The sequence below is a fragment of the Cygnus atratus genome, chromosome 4 (genome assembly GCF_013377495.2).
Source record: "Cygnus atratus isolate AKBS03 ecotype Queensland, Australia chromosome 4, CAtr_DNAZoo_HiC_assembly, whole genome shotgun sequence".
In the NCBI taxonomy this organism is placed as follows: Eukaryota; Metazoa; Chordata; class Aves; order Anseriformes; family Anatidae; genus Cygnus; species Cygnus atratus.
This window is the reverse complement of record NC_066365.1, coordinates 70,884,548-70,904,912: the sequence shown is the minus strand read 5'-3', so window position 1 is coordinate 70,904,912 and position 20,365 is coordinate 70,884,548. Positions and strand designations below refer to the sequence as shown.

Genomic DNA, 20,365 nt, shown 5'->3' with positions numbered 1-20,365 from the left:
TGAAGGAGGCTGAAAACATTTCACCAAATCAGAGATATTTAATAATAACAATTCTAGATAAAGAATAAAGCACTGTCAAGGTATATTCAAGGCTCAACGTCTCAGTGCTGGTTTGAGGTTATATCTAATTAATACTGAGTATAATCAGCTCCTTTATAATTTCTGACATGGTGCTTTCCCATGGTTTAAAAACTTAAGTGCATCTTAAGTGAGATGATTTAAGTTTGTAATTGAGATATAGTTAGGAACTACGTATCAGCTAGTCTGGACCACGACATCATAGCAACATATTATTAAACTTTCTTCTTGGACTTAGCATACCATATGGTTGTAACTTGTCTTTCCTTCTTTCCCACCACTAAAGATTTTATTACAAGACATGTTTTAAGTAAGTGTTCTGTAAAAGTGAATTTAATAACACTTATTTACTGGTCATTTCAACTGACAATTCTGAAGTCTGAGAATTTTAAATATAGGACACACCCCAGTGAGTAGCTTTATAAGATTTTATTTTGATTGATTTGGTCCATAGAGTATTGCTTTTTGTCTCTACTTTTGTCAACTATATGGATTCTCACATACTCACAACTGTATTCACATTTCCGTACTGTAAAAATAAATGTAGTTAAAGGACAATGTCATTTCCTTGCTAACGAAAACAAAAGGTGAGAAGATAGGGAAAAAAAAAAGGCATTTCCTTTAAAACAATAATTGCTCCAGACATATTTCAGTTTGCACTACCTTTTAGACCAGCAAAGGGTCTGGAAAGACAAATAGGAAGACAAAATGCAGTACAGGGCAATCACAGTGCTCTCTGGAAGACCTTTTTTAAGAATGTCTTTTTATGTGTTAACCAAGTTGTTAGATGGATCATTTTATAATCACCTCCACCTCGTTCTTGCACTGCTGCTGCTATGTCAAGCTAATTATCTGAATTTTTAAACACTTTCTTTTGACTTGTAACTGCATGATGCTGTAGCTACTTAGCTAGTTGTACATAAACTAGCTAAATTAAGACATAAAAATATATTCAACCAAGCTGCAATGTGAAATGGAACTACATAATTAAGACAAAAACTGCTAAGTTCCTGAGACAGTCATGTTACAGTTAATGAATAATTAAAATAAAAATGATTCTCCAACATAGAACGAGACTGCAGAATTTAGTATATGTACAACTTAAATATAATATACAGGAACAAATTCAGTGTTTACCATGAAAGCTTTCATTTGCTCTGTGTTGGCATTCTTCATAAAGATTATAATTTACATACACAACTGCAAAAGGTCAGATCCCCTCTATAGCTTAATGTTTAGGGCTTATCTGGGAACAAAGAGTAACTACAATTCCAAATTGTTTGTCTGGGTCTCTGTCTCTTCCATGGTAATTGCTGCATCTTCTGATCATAATAGTAAAGATAGGCTCCACTGTCATGTAAAACTTTGAATATTTTAAAAGAAAATAGTCACAATTATATTTGAGGAAAACTTAGTGTACATACAGTGCAATATGCAACTCTCACCAAATTAAGTGCCACAGGGGATATAGTTTTTTCTCTGCCTACTATCCGAATTCTACTCAGGCTGAAACACTGACCTGTTCAAGCTAGTACAGAAAAAGATTACTAAGCAAGTAGAGAAATTTAAAATATTAGGATTTTATTTTTAAAGATTTCTATTTTAAATTTAACAATCCTGTGTTGAAGTTAAAAGTTGCCTTAGTCATTGAGTCTTCTAGATTTAGCTTTACAGCTGCAGAGGAAAAGAAACTAATAAAAGATGGGATTCGAGGATTAAAATTTAAGGGGAGGCCAGAGGCTGAAACCAGAGTTAGAGTAAGAAATAGAGTAGAAAATGAGAGAAGCTTGAGAATTTTATACAACATATTTGCTCATAGGTACATGGTTTCTTTGAATTTTAAGTATTAGATAAGGAGGAAATTTCGAATATGTGCATTTACTTCATAAGACTTAGACAAGCTTCTTAGCTATAAAGAAATCTCTGAGAGATTTGATTTGCCAGATTCCAATGGAGATAAGGATAAATGTTTGTGCAACAGCCCACCACAAAATATTGCTGTTGGTCTGTTCACTTATATTCCGAAATTTTTCTTCACGTTCCTGAAGAAAAAAAAAAAGAAAAAAGAAAAAGCATAATTATTACTTACCAGTATCTGCATGTTTCATGCTGCTATCATGTTAACTAGACACACATCCCTCTTCTGCATGGTAGTAAGCAAGCACTTTTCTCATATTGATAAAAATGAAAGTTTGTTCTTCCATAAGGTGTTATATTTACAAACCACAACAGAGAAGCAGACAAATTGCTGTCTGGAAGCAGAAATGCAAGCAAATTTCTCTTGTTGCCAAAATATATATATATTTTAAATATGTCCCACTAGTACATGCTTAAGACTTTTTAGGCTTACAGTTGCTTGCACATTGCGGTCAAGAACCTTTTGGCAGCCAAATGTCATTTTTTAGGGTACTAGTAGATAGATTTCAAGCACAGTCTGAGTGCCTCTGTATGTGTAGAAAAGTGAAGACAATGGGTTTACTCTTGTTTGAAGGAGGGCTTTATTTCTAAGTGCATGAGGATATATAAATACACACGCAGTCATTTCTTTATGCACTCCAATAAAATTTATGCACACAGACCAGCATGGAAACAACAACTGGCAACGTCACCAGCAATGGTACCTGCCACCTGCTCCACTGCTGATATTGGCTCTGGCCAAGAAAACTATATTTGGAAATTCCAGCTTTAAAATAACACCTGTTGCTATAACCATGAGTTCATGGTAATTAGTTTTTATGTTGTTTCCTTTTACAGCTTAAAAATATTTTGTAAGGTAACGTGGGCTGTTTTAGTTAAATACTAATAGCTTTTTATGGGTTAGTTAAAAATAATACTGCAATTAAACAAATAATAAACCTCAGATTACTTTATAAATCAATAAGCCTCTGTACATTTTTTTCTATTAGGGAACATACGTACTCTTTCATAGTTTTGTTCTTTGGCTATGTGATGAATTTGCTCAATTAGATGTTCTAGTCTAAAGTTAACTTCATTCACTTTGTCTTTGGCTCGAACAACAGTTTCATCCAGAAAATGTTCTCCAACTCTAATGTCCAAATGGATACGCTGAGAACAGAAAAAATATTCTCATTACTGTGCCTTCTGTTTTCAAAATTCCTTAGGAAAAAAAAAAAAAGCATCAGATCATTTCCCTTTAAGCTCATTACAGGAAAAGAGCTTTAAATGCTTTTATAAATCCTTCCTAAAGTTAGAACCAGATAGAATATTTGAAGTGTTTCTTAATTTCATTTTTAAATTAATTATGCAAATTTAAAAACTAACATTAGGTTATTGTTTTATACTAGTGTTGATTTAACTACTATGAAAATGTTTTCTGTTCTCTGCCCAAATTAGTTATAAAAATGAGCACTATTAGGACTGCTCATTATATTTCACATTCCATCTTAATATTGCAGAAATGACATTCTTCAATGAAGAATGCAGGAAGCTGCAGGAACCTTTTAATAGATGTGCTTCTAGGTATTCCACTTACAGTTAGGAATAGAAAACTGGAAGGAGACCAGCCAAATCATCATTTGCAGTTTATCATAGGTGTTAAAGCAGAGCAGTCCATAAAGTATCTTTTTTGTTTCTCCACACACGGTATATCAGGTATGAAACAGTTCCCAATATCCTATAAGCAACTGTTAGAGCAATAGCAGAATTGTCCCAAACCCTCCAGGTGACAGACCAATAGAAAGAAAAGAGGTGAATACAACTTGCAGTATCATGAAACTTAGGCATGAATTGAAAATTTTGCTAAAACTAAAAGGAGAAAGTTGCCCCAGAAGCCAATTTGTACCTAAGGGAAAATAAAAAAGTTGTAGTCCATCAGATAATCTGAAATCCTAGAGTTTGGAATTACACAATAGGAGTTTGATCTATGCAGACGTCAGCCACAAATGGTGACCACATCTCCTTTCAGGTCTCTTAGAGTTAGCTAACTGAACATCCGGAAATCCCTCTCACAACGTTATAGTAGCCTGTGAATTTTGTAAAGTTTGGTTTGAAGCAGTTCAGATAACCACCTGGTTCTTACAGAAGGCTACATCAAGACTACTTCAGTTAGCTAAAGAATGTTTTTCCCTTTCTGATCTTTAATCCTGCAGATATAATTATAAAGAACAATATTTTCCTTTTTTATTTCTGTATTCTTAAGCCAAACTCTTTTTAATATCCATACTATTAATCTTCACCTTCCTTGCACCTGTTTACTTCTTTTTAAAGAGGATGGCCAGAACTGTACATGGTGCATGGATCACATAAAACGATATTAGTACATCTCCGTCTATACCAGATCAAAATCTCCTCGTGTATCCCCAGTATCACACCAATGGTCTGTAGTTAACTCTGACCAACCAATATTTTACCTCCCTTATCCTGTCTAGTTGATGAGCTCCACATTTACTTTACTATTGTTATTATTGTTATTATTATTATTACTGGATGCTAAGTGCTTTTGCAAAGTATATGATTAAATTTCAACTTATTTCCATAAAAATGTTAATAATAACACCTAATTATTCCTGTGCAACTCTTCCTCTTCAGTAATGTTAACATCTCTCGGTTCTGTGTCATCTACATGTTTCTAAAGCAAACATCTAGGATAAAATTTGTCCTGTCTGGCTTAACACATTTACAAAATGTTTATATTATCTAACATTTTTTTGCAGCCAACTGTAAAAAAAAAAAAAAAAAAGGCAACTTTAGAGAGTAATGCTCACCTGTTAAACTACCTTTTGAGAATAGGTATATAGATAAATTTTTCAATAGTGTTTATGAAATAGTTTACCAAAATAGATTAGAGCCATGATATCACCTCTGATGCCCCTCTTTTCAAAATATGTATGAAGAAAATCTTTGTTGGTTGTAGACAATATTGAGAATGCTAATATGTTCTTCTATATCTTATATATCTTGCAAACATGTCTATGTTAAATTTTCTGAAAGACTTAGATCTAAGGTATTGAAACCATGCAATAGCATTATGATGTCACTGTTTTGTGACAGCATTTGTGGTAGTCAATCTCACATATCTATCTTTCTGAACCAAACAGTTGTTCTTATTGATCAGAACCATTTCACACTCAAAGCACCATGCAAACATTAAATCAATCTGTAGTTAAGTCTTGCCTCTTGAATCTTAACTTCTTAAATAGCAGAACAGTCTTTTTATCTCTTCGTCTTCATAAGTTTAGATTTATCATCTTTAATCACTAATAAATGTTGCATTTTCTACCAGAAGTTAAATTTCTAATATATTTTGTAAACTCTATAGTGTGTATACAATTAATACTTTTACAACAAAGAATGTTTAAGAAATACACCTACCAGTCTACTTCCTGCAAATGCCACAAGTCTTGTGGAGTTAGACTGTAAACAGATAATATGCTCCCCAGATAGATAGGATGTAAAAGAAAATGTTGCTTTTGGCCCATACAGTTTTGACAATATTACCTGCAATTTAGATATGATATATGTTGGATATGTACATTAAAGATATTAATAAAATAATCAAGTGCAGTACTGTGAATTGGATGTTAAAAGTAATAAATTAAGCTCCTGAAAACATAAAACTTTTCTGAATTTCAGAAGAGATTTAGACAATGATAAACAATTTTATCTCACAGTAAACATTGAAATGCTATGAATTTCTGCAATGTACAAAAGCCAATGGTCTCTAAAGCATTAAAAGGTTGAAAACTAAGACCTTGTCTAGGCACAGAATAAGTTGGTCATTGTTGAAAAAGCTCAGGACCTCATGTTGCAGTTGCTATGCCTGCCTGATAGCTGTATGCAGCTCACAATATCTAGTCTTTTGTATTTTATTTTATCATTAGCCTTCCTTTCTGCTGCTCAAATACTTTCTGAACCATTTTGCTTCATTAGTGAATTTTCATTATTTTTAAATATAATATGTTTTCTCAGTTGTGGCTTACTTGTCTTAATGGCATAGTTTCCCAATTCCAGTAATAATGCAAACATTGTCCACAAAAATAATTATCAAACATTCAATTTCTATTTATTTTCAAGCATGCCATTTCTATTTATTTTGATATCTACCACAAGGTGCTTATGCATTTCAACATGAAAATACTGTATTAGCAGATTGATTGCAGATTTACTTTCTCCCCAAAAGCATCCATATTTTTAGAGAGTTTTGACTGCCAGTGTTGAAAGTCAATACATAAATTGTACAGAAACATTCATAAAGAATATTTACCTCAGCAGAAGGAGTTGTAACAGTCACAAACATTCCCAAACCAGGAGCAGAATCAAGAAAATCTTGTTTATGTATATCCCATCTCTGTACTTTGTAATTCCCTGAATAAAAACATAGATAAAAATCTGATAAATAAAATGTAGTTTAATATTAAATGTCCTTATTGTTTTTTTCAGTAAAAATATAGAGAAAAATGACTAAAAATAATATATATATTTCATTATGTACAATTAAAATTACTCAGGAGGCATTTTATAACAGTGTGAAATGCAATGAATTTTTACTACACTAGAATACTACAAAAATGATTGATTAACAAGTAATACTTTTTGATTGCTCCTAATGCTCTTGCAAGATAAGCATCCAGAGGGCATGCTGAGACCACCAAAAGAGTAAGTGTTCAAATTAAGAGTAAGTGTTCAAATTAAGTAAGGGTAAGTATTCAAATTACATTTTTTGGATTCTTTCATATTTATCACATTACTAGTAAAAAAGATGATTATATATTATATATATTTATGATATCCCCAGTGGGATGGAACTTCAGTACATCTTGAATTGCTTCTTTCCAGATCACTGTTAATCAAAATATTGTGGTATGAATGAGTCATAATATATAGAAGCACATGTTGAAACAGCAATCCCACTGCCATAGAATTAGAAGACAATATTTTTCTTTGTTCAGACAGTTAAGCACTCTGGAAACCTTTTTTTTTGTGTAATGCAATCACACAACATGTGAATTCAAGATGGCTAATCACTGCTGCAGGGACTTACTTGCAGTGTGCCCTTTTTTTTTATCAACATGGTCTTACCATATTCATCAATCACAGATTTTCCTGTTAAATTACAAGCTATCTTTATGATTGCATAAGATATAAGGTATATAAGATATATATAAGATTGCATTTTTATGTAGCAATGACAGGTACCTACCAGTTACCAACGTGTCACTGGGAACATCTTCAATTATACATTTCTCTTCTCTTTCTCCACTATGAAAATACAAAGCAATTGAAGAAGAAATCCAAAAGTTTATAAGAAATCCTATTAATTGGCTTTTCATTATTTTCATGTATACTAGTAGTACTGCTTTTTGAAAATAACTATTTACAAATGTATGTAGTCCTGTGGTTGTTCCTTGTTTGCTGCTTATCAGTGTGGTTTTGAGAGAGAAAAAAACTGTGAGAAAAGGCAGCTGGTGGTTACACATTTATAAATAACTACAGTATGTTCTGTAGAATGAGATAACAAGAAAAAGATAACTTGTAAAATCTTTCTTCTTTCCCAGCATCTAGATTAAAATTTAATTTTATACACAGAGTAGTATGAAACTAGAAATCACGTCTCAGGTACTTGAGATTGGTTCTCTAGATCACTGTAATCAACCACATTGACTATCTCTTTCCATAACCTGCTAAAATTTCGACTTACATTGAACTTAATAGCTTATATTTCCTATTTATCCAGGGTGATTATGGGTGATAAAGCTTCACTCCTCTGTTGTGACAATTACAAGAAATCTTGTAATTTGTAACCTAAATCATTCGACATAGGCATATGCCTGTACAGAAACCATAGGGACTACATAAAAAGGCCAAAAGAAATATGAAGAAGAAATTAAAAAGGGAGGAGAGGGAGGGGGGAGAAACCAATCTGAAACAGTAACCTAAATACCTAAAATTTCAGGTTGGTAGCTCTTAATGAATTATTTCACATTTGCAAAAGAAGCACTGGTTTGTGCTTATTGCATTTCACTACACCCGCTATCTCTGACGTTGCCTCAATAAAAAACATCTTTATCTAACACTGGTCAATGGTCAAAACCAGCTGGGCCACCCAGCTGGAAAGCAGCTGCCTTGCAGAAAAGGACCTGGGTGTCCTAGAAGGCTAACGGTATCTGGGGCTGCATTAGGCAATGTATTGCCTCAAGAGAGGTAGTCCTTCCCCTCTGTTCAGCACTGGTGAGTCCACACTTGGCATACTGTGTCCAGTTCTGGGCTCCCCAGTACCAGAGAGGTATGGAGCCACTGGAGAGAGTCCCGTCCCTCCAGGAAAGGGCCACAAAGATGATGAAGGGACTGGAGTACCTCTTCTACAAGAAGAGGCTGAGAAAGCTGGGACTGCTCAGCCTAGAGAAGGACCAGGGGTGAACTTAGCAAAGTCTATAAATACCTGAAGGAAAAGTGCAGAGACGATGGAGTCAGGCTGTTTTCATGGTGCCCAGTACCAGGTCAAGAGGCACAATGGGCACAAACTGAAACACAAGGGTTCCATCAGCACATCAAGAAACATTGCTTTACTGTGTGTGTAACAGAACACTGACACAGGTTGCCCAGAGAGGCTGTGGAGTCTTCCTCCTTGAAGACCTGCAAAAGCCACCTGGACGTGGTCCTGGGCAACCTGCTGGGGTGTTGTACCAGATGACCTACAGAGGTCCCTTCAGACCTAAACCTGTCAGTCATTCTGTGTGATTTTGTGGTTATCAGTTCAGTATATTTTATAGCATGAAGTATCTTCACAGAAGTTCTGGCACAAGTATTAGTTTACCTCTTGCAAAATACTATATCCCTGTACTGATAAAGAGTCTCAAAAACGAGAATCCTCAATTCCTTAAACATTAATGCTTTTTCTTTCACTCCATATGGTTAAGGTTGGAGGGATACAAATCACATCTCATGGCCATTGAAGCCTGAAGAGTCTCAAGGGTGATGTTAGGACTCCATTACTACTTTAACATTTATCCATCACATCTAATTTTATATTACTCAGAATCTTATTTCATGATTGGACTATTAGCCCTCCAGCACAGGGAGATCTTGACTGACATTTACCTGTATAAATCCTCATGCCTTTCCATATCTGCAAGAATTATATGTTTGGCTGCAGACCATGAGCTACTTAAGCAACCACCCTTTCCACATTTTATTTATTTCTTGGGGTCTCCAAAAAAGCATGTTCCAATGACAGATGTAGAAGGGGATGTCACTTTATTCTTCACTATGCCCAGGCACAGCTGGGACAGACACATTACTTCTATATTTCTGTCTAGCAAAATACTAAGATAGTAGAGCTGTTGGATTTCAAACAAACAAAAATAAATCAGTCTCCAAGTGATCAGGATGCCATGCAACATACAGAGAGCATTTTGTCTCAGGCATTCAGAGTACCTGTAATTTATCATGGACCAAAGTTCAACATATTACATCCCGTTAAGCAGGATTTAGCTGATTTCAGAATTGCTGCTTCAGGTGTTAGATTTATTTTCTAAGCGTATTACATATTATCATGGAATAGTCTATATTACCTTTATTATGTTGTATCAGGACTGATATTCCCAAAGTACTTCAATTACCCGGGACTGAGAGTATCCTGAACTGGTTTTGTCTTGTCTTTTGTCTTGTCTTCGATGCCAGCAAGTACTCTCAGAACTTTTGCTCACACACCAGTTATGTCCTGCTGGGCACAGTTCTAACTCTGTGATCAGAAAGGCTGGTGTGCAGATTCCCTTCTGTTCTAGAAATTAGGTACACACTAGTTTCTGTTATCATGCTTACCTTAGGCAGTGTGGCTAGGGCATTGGAACTTGGATATTGGAGCTTGGTATTCAATGAACCCAAGACTGTCTCTCTCCAGAATGATCTTTAATAGAGGACTCTGTGCCATTTTGACATTCACCTGCAACATTTCTCAGCAGGCTTTGTGGATGCGATTTGGTCAGAGTTAGCTCGCTCATCCCCTCTGATACATTCACCCTCTCCATCTCCTCAACAGTGGGAAGGTATATGTACATGGCAAACTTGAACAGGGCTTCAAACTGCAGTTAATTAGTCTGTTTCACACATACACACACACACACCAGTCCCTCTGTACTGTCTGGTAGTACTTAATATCTGCCCTCTCCTTTAGTCCACCTAACGTTTATACTATAGTACCTAGGAGAACTTTTCAGTACCATGGATCACATCAATCTCTCTTGTACCCTCACTTATCTACAAAATCACCCTGATATTTCCCAGTCAGTTAGCACCAAGGTGCTACTCTAGATGTGTGCAGAGAAGCAACATCCCATAAAAAAGCATAAATGTAGACACAGCTTCAGCTGGTGTTCCTACTTACTGGTAGGAAGAGCTTTCATGTGTTAACAGCTAAGTGTTCTTAAATTCCTTAAAGTCTTGGACAAGTTGTTCTCAGTAATGGGGTACCCTATTCCACAGTTTCTATGGGAATTGAATTTGGCATTCATGATTTTTGTAGGACCACAGTTTAAGTCAGTGGTTTTGCTGCTACACTTACCTTTAGCTGTCTTCCTTTGCTGTAAGAATGTCCATCCTGACATCAAAGCTGATTATTCCAGCATAACATTCTCATTGAAAAAAAAAAAGTGTTTCCAAATCCATTCTAAGTTTCTTCCCAAAGTGTTTTATGAGATTAGTTTAATCAAGAAATTAATTTACATATTTCTTTCCCTAAATTCCATGTATTTAGTACCATAGTACTTGGCTGCCAGCCATCTGTAACAATAGATGTGAGGGAAGAGTAAGGAAGAACTGATCTGTCAGATCTGTCAGATCTGACTGTCAGACAGAACTTTCTTTGCTGTCCCAGAACTGTCAAGACAAATTCAAGACTGTGCTGAAAGTAGAAATTTTAAAGGCCTACCCATAGCCAAACAGGGATCACATACCTAATTAATCAGTTTAATAAAGGTATATTATGAGAAATGTGCTCCATCATCAGAATGTGCTTCACTAGAACTCACTGTACCCACAGTTTTGCCAAGAAATGTCTGTCCCTGGTATTTGCAAAGTGAATATCTGAAACTATACTTATGGCCTTCTCCAAATACTACAGTACCACAGGGGCATCCAGACAGGATTCCATATTTACCAGCGTATTCTGAAGTCACTGCTTACATAAAAAAAGCCTATCCACGTAACTAACTGGGTAGGAAACTTTTGTTTGAAGGAACCTGCAATGAATATTCATATGTAAACACTAAAATAGAAAGGAAAGTTATCACTAACTGGACTTTACTGAAATGTGTTGACCTTTTGCATATTCACTTCCCTTTCTACTCCATCTTCTCCTTGGGAAACTTTTGGCTTCAAGAATATGAGGGACTCTGCTTTCAAATCATATCCTATAGGGCTGACATCCTACATTTGAGTCATGTAGACAATTACAGGTGGAGGTATTTTTCTGCTGGGCTTAGCCCTTCGGTTATTCTGAACATGTGAAAAAGCAAAATTTTAGTGTTAAGAGAAGATCTTGGAAGGTTCTTTCAAGGATACCTTGCACTTCAGCAAAACTTTGTGGGATTGTTTTCACTAATTCATAATTTAGACTGGCATCTGAGTTCTGCCCAAGACCCTTTTTGAGTTTAGTCCTATGAGCAGCTGATGAATCAATTTGAATTTAGTTTCTGTCCTCAGAGAGCATTTAAGTATATGCAATAATAAGTTTATGCAATAAAACAGAAAAATATAACAGAAAAAATATAACAGAAAACATTAAATGAGGAAAAAATAATATAAAAAGGGGACAGAAAAAATGGAAAAGATGTAGAAATTGACTAAACACAAAACATGGAAATGATAATGTAATAACACTATTTCCATTATAGAATGGACACAGGGGAACATCAAGAAAAGAAAGTATAATAAAAAGAATACTGAAATAATTTTGGAAAACATGCAACAGGGGGAATCTGAAGAATGTAAGATGTAGAAATTCCTATACTTAGCTCTAACAACTGTGCATTCATCAGCATTGCAAGACCAACTTAGTTTAGCCTGATAAAGTTTCAAGTTTCTTTGGGTCTTTGCAAGATTTATCTCCTGTAAAAATATATAGAGAACTTTTTATGTGTTTCTACTCTACAGAGAATACAGCGTGTTCCTTTAAGTACATAATAAAGATTGCGATATTTGATATATTCCAAAATGAACCTACACATATGCAACCCAACATCTCCTGTTCAATATCTTTGCTTTGTGTTTGTAGAATTGCAATGTGCTGTAAAAGTTTTCTGGGTTGATTATAAATATCACCTACTGAACAGTCTTACTTCAAAATTCTTTTCCAGTTGGTAGCCACAACTCTTTATAAGCCACATATGTTACATTCATTTTATAACAGTTATTTGAGCATTAAAACTTGCCATCTGGAGCAGTTTCTGACATACTGTGTTTTGTTAGATCTGCATATACCTCAGTCTTAGATAATATTAAAACGTCATTAAGTTTTCTCTGTCCAAAGGCTAGGATGACCCAAATAACAGCAAATACATTTAAAGGAATGTGAAGACATTTACTGCACATATAAAGAGAATTATATAATTTATGTTATGGTCAACAATGATAACTTTTTAACAGTTTTTCAGACAACTCTCTCATGGGGGACACCCGCCAACTATCAGTCAGGTCTTAAATCTCAGTTAACATTTTTAATTAAGTTCAGAACTTTTGTACTAGTATCCAAACTTCTGGGATTTTTTTTTTTTTAGTAATTTTATTGGTTGAGTGTCCTCATGATATGTATTCTCATGTTTGAGGGGAGAAAAAAAAAAAGACATTTTCATGTATTCATAAGTCTCAAGACAAGTTTACTCAGTCATACTATTCTCTTAGCCATACTGCAAACATCTGGTCACTCTGATTTATGTAAGTAGTTTCTGAAGAAAGGCAAGTAAAACATGTTTAGAAAGACGACAAAAATGCCAATAAATTATAATAAACATAATTTAGAGAAAAATTAATTTCTAGGTATAAATAGTTGTAAATCAACAAATTACAGCATTTAAGAATGTTACCAGTTTAGATTTTGTGATAGAAAGATTTTTACATGTGTGAAGCGTAATCTTTCCAAATGTCTTCTTTTCTGCCACTAGAGGGTACTCCAAGAACTTACAGTATATTTATAACAAAGATTTATTTGGGTTTTCTGGTCTGTAAATGATCGAGAACTGTTGTCATACTAAACCTTAAGAATTTAACGACCCAAAAATCTTGATATTAAACAACAACTTTCAAAACCAGTCTAATATCTTTTCCACAAAATAGTGCAGCATACCTGAATTATAAGGAACATTGAATGACATAGTTTAGATTTAGTTAAACTTATCCTACTTTTAAATTATCTAAATTATTATCTTTTATTTATTTCAGACACAATTATCTGGTTCACATCCTGTTTCTTCATCCAGATTTGGACAAGGAGTTCCATTATTGGCAGGGTGAAGAAGTACAAAACGAGTTCTGATCTTGGTCCCTGGTTTTCTGCAAGGACCTCTACAGAGACCCCAGGAAGACCATTGGGAAACCTCACAGTCCAGTGGTGTTTCTGCAATATACACAATAAAAAGGTAACTACAGAAATTTGTGCTTAAGGCAAATACATAGTTGGCAAAGCATTAAGGAATGATGATCAAGTAGTGTCCTTTCTTATACAAAAATACATGTGATATTAATAAAATCCATATGTCATCTTATAAATAAAAAAGTCTGTTTTCAGCTCCTAAACCCAGGGACATAGGTATTATTATTGTTGCAGTCTAGAGACTGTCTGAGGTACTACATCAGCAGTGCAGCAGATTATTTATTGAATTGAAAATATAGAATTCCCATCAAATAAAACTATTTTTAAAGTAATTGCATTCAAAAGATTACATTCCAAAAAACGTACTGTCAATTTTATAATTCATTTGCCATTGCATAGCTTACTAACAACACCAGGATTAAAAGTTTTATCTAGTTTATTTATGTATACATATATTTCTTTGGTGATGTATGTTGTTCCTGTAGTTGTTCATATCAAATTCCATTGAACTCTAATTCAAATTTGCTTCAGAAGTAACAAAAGTCACATTTTTTAATCAGTAAATCTTCTCAATATTTTTCAGTATGTATGCTACAGTTCCCTTTACCAATAAAGATATTCTGTAACTACAAGCCTTCTAATACTAAATGTGTTTTCAATACAGTTTTAATTTAATTTAATACTGGAACTAAATAAATCAGAAACTCTAAAGTACTTTTCATATTGTATACTTTCATTGAAAATATCTGTCTTAAAAATATAGGTGCTTATTCCTTAACAGGTTAAATAAAAATATTGCTTGTCACAGGAAATTGCATCAAATCTGTGTATTACAGCATTTGTGGGTAAAATAACTGTGCACAAAACCAGCTTCCAGATTTACTGTATCAAATGTGTGACTTCTGGTATAAATTTCTGGCATTACAGTGGAACCCACTACTTCTGTTGTAATCACCAATACCTGTGCTTCTAGCAGGAACAAGTGACACAGTTTGATCTCTGATAATTAAATCTGTCCTTTTGCTTAAGGAATATATTTTTGAATAGACTGGTTTACTGGTTAATATATTATAAAATGAGGATGTAGGATTTAGAAATGTTTGTTTTGTTTTTTTTTTTTTTTTAATACTGTACTTTAAATGAATTGTTTTAGATTTAAATGCTAAAAAGGGCCAAATGTTCCTTTCAAATGTTGTGGGAAAGACATGACTGAAAATGTGATTTGAAGCACTCACTTTGAATATGTCTTGTTTACTAATAGTAATACATTTAAGCATAAGTTGATAGAGAAATGCACTTATTAAAGTATAAATTGTGTGGAGAATTAGCTTTATTTTAATGATTACAAGGTGACTTTAGGACAAAGCTAGTGGCATTCAATCTTTAAACTTATTCTGGAGAAGCTCTTCTTGGAATATAGCAGATATTCTGGAAATACATTGGGGATTTAGCCCATTGCTGTCCCTCTAATAGTATTTGGGATGTCAGTCTTCTTATGCTTAACCATTCCTCTTACAATTTATTAAAAATCACTAGAAGACTATAAAGAGAATACCAAAGGTAGACACTAACTGATATCTTTCCCTTGGAACAGATATAGTATTTTTTGTTTTGGAGATTGGAAAATTACCCTTCAGACTGACTTGAGTCAGATATTTGAATGTCACCACTACCTAAATGAGTTTTTTGGGTAAATTTTTAAGGAAAAAAAAAAAAAGAGAACAATGTTTTTGTTGTCAGGATGTCTGCTGCTATCACAAATATGTCCAAATCAATTGAATTATTTAAATTCTTATTTCACATAGCTACTAAGCCCTCTGACCCAGAAACAACAGTACTAGTTCTCTTTTTCCATCATCATGCAAGAATTTAAGCGGGAGTACTTACTTCAAAGTTGCAAATAATTTGTGAAACTTTGTCTCTGATCAAATATTGTTTATTTCTCATAAAATTCACTGATCTATAGTGATACTAAGGCTTGAGTAACCCTCACTGTGGATATAACCCAACCCTTTGAACTACAGCTCAAATATGAAATCCATTCCTTATTTTTTCAGGGATTCTCTTTTATGTCAACTGGCTTGTTTTATTTCCCATATGTAAGTCTGGAAACTATTGCAATGCAGATAGAATATTCTGCCTAATCACCTATTTCATCCACATCACCCGCCAGATTTCCACATATTTTCTGAATGAATAGAAATAACAGAATTGAGCATATCAAAGTGCCAATCACTTACCTGAGATGGAGTCTAATATTTCATTACTTTTAGCTGGCTGATTAAGATGAGGTATAGGAAGACCCAGCTGGTTTTTCTTTAATTTCACCATTGTTACTTGAGCAATAGGTGGCAAAATTTTGAGTTTGGGATAATAAAATGAGTTTGCTGGGTGACTTGGGGAGGAACAAGTGATCTGTGAAATAAACAGGAAACCTTAAAGAGACTACATCATACTAGTAAGAAATAACTGGAAAATCATGTTTACACATCATGTTGATTCTTTTTGGCAAGCAAAATGCATTAAAATGGTTTCTTTGAATCCCAGTTCTCCAGACTACTGCCGGTAATCCCAGACTTTTTACACAAAATGCTTTGGGATTGGGCACAATGAATTGTGCCAACCTTTGGATGGAGGACTGGAATGGGAGGTACTGAAAACAGAGATGTATTTGGAATGGTTTGATGGGAAGCAGTGGATATTATTACAAGACAAAATACAAGATTATTAAATAATAGTACTAGGTATGCTGTAGCAGCTGTTATGTGGGTATAGGAGGCCAGATGGATTGTTTTCCAGCTTCTCTGTTCTTTTTCTCACTGCTCATTAGCACAGCATTTGGCTTTAGAAGAACTGACCTTAAGGAAAGGACTGACTGAATGTTTATAGTATTCAAAACCTTTGAGTCAAGATGCTCTGTTTCGCACCACCCATAAATGACAAAAGCAAAAAGCAAGAAAAGAAGACTGGAAGTGGGGTCACTGCAGTAGCAATGAAGAAGGTCTCTGCTTTCCATTAGCTCCTTTCCCTCAAATGTAGCAGTTTCAGGTTTCAGCAACACTTTCTACTGAAAACTCCTCCCCAAATCAGTACTTACAATTCTCAACTTAGAATTTTCCTGTTTAGACGCTTTCAGTCATGCCAAGACTTTTTGGAATCTTTTTATTTTCCTCTATTTTTAAGAATTATTTAAAACCATGTTAAAATGCTCATATTTTACATAACTTTACATGTAAGCCAATTTTTTATGATCCATCTACATTTACTCAATAAAATAACAAGGTATAGAAAATGAACAAAAGCAATTAATCAGCTATTAATAAATCCATGTAGAGAGCACGTTAGCACTCTCAAATACAGAAATCAATTTCACAAGAGAATCCATTGAGTAATTAAAGGGTAGTTATCTTTTAAAGGGAGGACTCAAAATAGTACAGGGTACTAAACTATGTATATACACCTACCTCTGTAACTGTATCCTGTGGAATAGTGGCAAAGTTCGGGGAGGAAAATGTGAAACCACTGTCTGTTCCAGCATCGTATGGAAATAGATCTACTGATACTTCTTCCATCCAGTGGTCTCCTTCACAGAGATTTAGGCTGTCAATACCCACAAACCAGTCGGGGCTTGGCACAATTCGTACAACAAATGAAACCTAATGAAACAAAACAATCCATCAGGATTGCATCACTTATATTCCAGTCCCAGTTATTGTAATTGTAACTTAACATTTTTGAAGGAAATGGTCTTTTATACACTTCTGCTTTATATAACCCATACAGTGCTCCCTGCAATTTGACATGCTCTTTTAGTAACATTTTTGCATTATCTTATTCCTACCAATGAGAACTCAAATATTTAATTTTGTGTGATAGTAACCATTAAAAAATAAAAAAATAAAATAAATTTAAAGATTAATATGTGCATATCTACTTACTAAGGGATGTCTTGAACGCACTTCTAATTCAGTGGAAGTTTGTCCTGTACCACTGGAAATGGCAGGAGCAGAGAAGATTCCATGTACACTCTGAATTTTCTCTCCAGCTTCTTCTATTTCTTTCATTAATACCCATGCTTCACCCTTTTCAGCAAAATCACGTACACCATTGCTGGCATATTCATTTTTTTTCCACATGCTGTAGTCAGAACTATGAGTAACACCTATTTGAGTGAATACATTGCATGACATAAAAGTCTGTTTTAGATTGTCCCTATTTCTTCAGTTTCTCTGTTTTATTTCTGAGGTTAAAAAAAAAAAGTGTATAAAAATGAGCGAACACTAAAACATTTGACTTATCACTGTTTATTTCAGCTGTAACCAATTGAAAACAGAAGTCAATTGAAAACAGTTGTAGATTTTTGAAAGCATTGTGGACACTTCAATTTCTGCTTTTCATTCTTAATAACTTTGGCTCTTTTCTTTCTTTTTACATTAGTTATATTAAAATTTACTATTGAGAAGAAAAAATAAATAAATAAAAATCACAGTGGTCAAGAGATTTATCTGGTCTTAAAACTATACATACTTCACTTACCTAGCATTGATGACCACTGTGCTGGGGGCCTATAAAGTGGATACTGCTTAGGGAAAGCAGTCTGGCTCCATTTCCCTGTGAAGATTATGCTGTACTTTGCAAGTTCCTCTGCTGTGCAAATAGAATCATCACGCACAGGCAGGCTGCTGGCATAACCTAGAATTGTTACAAGCAATGTCCAGATAATTTTGCTGGAGCAGTAGACAAACATCAAGTTTTCCATTCCCTTCCACATGAAAAGGAAAAAAAAAAAAAAGTTAGACGTATTAGTCACTCTAAACTCAAAACTGAATAAGAGTTACCTAATAAAATGTAACATAGCATAAGATATAACAAAAAGAAAACATATATCCAAAACACTAAAATTGTTATGCTTCTAAAAACATTATTATAATGCTTTCGGATTTGATATTTCCAGACTATATACTACAAATCTGTAACTCTACCTGGGACAAGTGTTTCTAATGAAAATAAAAATATCTTAACCTTGTTCATAGTACTACCTCAGAAAAATCTGTTTCTGATTTTCTTCTGAAAGCTTATTAGAGTCACATCTTGAATTAATTAGAGTAGCAACTGTTTCTGTGGAAAACATTAGTGGTATATTTATTCTTCTAAAGATTAAATTGCAGGTTACTTTGCCAAAAGAAATGATTTATTTTAAATTTGTGTCCTACAAACACTATTTTATGGCATAACATTTAAAATCAAATATATTTCAAATATATATAAATTACTTTGCTGTCATAACTTGTGCATTAAAAAATACATCGCAATTGCTTCAGATTGTTAAAGCTACAGAGTTATTAAAAAACAATATTTTTTAAAAGTTGCTGTCATAGGCTGTGCAAATTTTGTTTTTAAATTAATATGATAATTGCATCAGGCTGTTGAACTCAAGAAATTGTTTAAAATAAGCCTTAAAAACTTTCTTTAAATGCTTTTTTTCCTTTGAGAGAACTATGCAAACATAACTAAAACACTAATAATATATTAATTTGTAAAAAGAGCAGTGAATACTTACTAAATATTTCCTCTGGAGCACTGGTAGGGGGAGAGCACCTGCTTTTGCTGGCAGCTGAGTTGGTCTGCAAGAGAAGACAGTAGGAGTCTTGCTATTTATGCCTGAAGAGGGTCCCTTTGGTCCAACAATTATTGTAATCTTTAGACTTTCCAGGTTTGCAAAAAGCATGCCATCTTCTTACTTGCAATCTTTTTGGATGGACTATCAGAGGTTTCCTGTATGTCAACTGGTTCAGGTTCCTATCAGAAGCTTGTAATGCCGAATAGATGAAATGCTTAAAAAAAAATACCTTGGATTCTTACTAATAATTCGGGTTTTCTGGTGACTTTACAGTTCTCTGTTCTTATTAATGCCTCTAAGCTATACAAATGAACTGATTCCAACGCTGGAATAGTTCTAGTGAATACACTTTAAATGAGAAGCATGTTTTCTTGTAAGTTTTATTGTCTGACAGATGCTCCTTCCAAACATTTACAGAGAGCTTGCTCACTCTCACACACCATATGCATGTGTTCAAATAAAAGGGGTGAGGCAGCTAAAAAAGTCAAGAGGAAAAAAAAGTTGCATTTCATAATTGCACATACTCACACAGACTGTCTCCTGCAAATATGAATTAATTTAAAGTAGTACAGTGTATATTTTTGTGTTCTATGGTACCGTATGCTGGATGATGAAAGGGCTCTGTAACATTGTGGTTTCTTTGGAAAGAGTGGTTTTGGGAAGCTCTGAAATTTTTCTTAGCTGTCTTCAGAGTAAAAACCCCCAAATAAAAATCTCATTATTAAAGTTAAATCATACATCTTCTGTAACACAGTACATATACTTAACTCACTAAAATTATTTAAATTGCCTATGAAGAATTATGCTTAATACAGTGACCCAATTAAAAAATGATGTTTAATATTTATTTTAACTCATTTTCCCTACAACCTTTTTAAAAAGCCTGTAGGAAAAATAAGGGCTTTGTGCCATGCTTATAAGGTTAACATGCTACTGCGGCTGATCAGCAGAGGAAGTTCAAAAGTTTACAATGAACCATGAAGAAAGTCTTGCACAGTCTTCTTTTGAAATTGTGAGGAATGTCACTGAAGTACTTCCACAGATATCTAATAAGATGGTACAGCATATGGAAAAAAAAAAATGTTATTTTTCAGATGAGAATCCCAGGCCATCATAGGATTATA

At 34.1% G+C, this 20,365-nt stretch overlaps 2 protein-coding genes across 2 annotated transcripts; both read right to left on the bottom strand.

The window, feature by feature from the left end:
- Positions 1-1,970: 1,970 nt before the first annotated feature.
- On the bottom strand, positions 1,971-7,367 carry LOC118248435 (transmembrane emp24 domain-containing protein 11-like). Its single transcript, XM_035547378.1, has 5 exons — positions 7,238-7,367; positions 6,302-6,402; positions 5,410-5,535; positions 2,998-3,144; positions 1,971-2,120 (listed from the first exon to the last, which is right to left on the bottom strand). The coding sequence occupies exons 1-5, from the start codon at positions 7,365-7,367 to the stop codon at positions 1,971-1,973; spliced, it is 654 nt and encodes a 217-aa protein (XP_035403271.1).
- A 5,228-nt stretch (positions 7,368-12,595) lies between these two features.
- LOC118248391 (spondin-2) lies at positions 12,596-19,728 on the bottom strand. Its single transcript, XM_035547295.2, has 6 exons — positions 19,182-19,728; positions 18,158-18,383; positions 17,560-17,783; positions 17,086-17,277; positions 15,862-16,036; positions 12,596-13,645 (listed from the first exon to the last, which is right to left on the bottom strand). Exons 1-6 carry the CDS (start codon positions 19,347-19,349, stop codon positions 13,467-13,469), a joined length of 1,164 nt encoding a protein of 387 aa, XP_035403188.1. The 5' UTR covers positions 19,350-19,728; the 3' UTR covers positions 12,596-13,466.
- Positions 19,729-20,365: the final 637 nt, after the last annotated feature.

Coding starts and splice junctions, on each gene's coding strand:
- LOC118248391 (XM_035547295.2), bottom strand. CDS start 19,349: ATGCTTTTTGCAAACCTGGAAAGTCTAAAGATTACAATAATTGTTGGA. Junction 16,037..17,085: donor CACAGGATACAGTTACAGAG/GTAGGTGTATAT, acceptor TTTATTTCACAG/ATCACTTGTTCCTCCCCAAG. Junction 13,646..15,861: donor AATATTAGACTCCATCTCAG/GTAAGTGATTGG, acceptor TGTATATTGCAG/AAACACCACTGGACTGTGAG.
- LOC118248435 (XM_035547378.1), bottom strand. CDS start 7,367: ATGAAAAGCCAATTAATAGGATTTCTTATAAACTTTTGGATTTCTTCT. Junction 5,536..6,301: donor TTACAACTCCTTCTGCTGAG/GTAAATATTCTT, acceptor TCTAAATTGCAG/GTAATATTGTCAAAACTGTA. Junction 3,145..5,409: donor CATTTGCAGGAAGTAGACTG/GTAGGTGTATTT, acceptor TTCTGTTCTCAG/CGTATCCATTTGGACATTAG.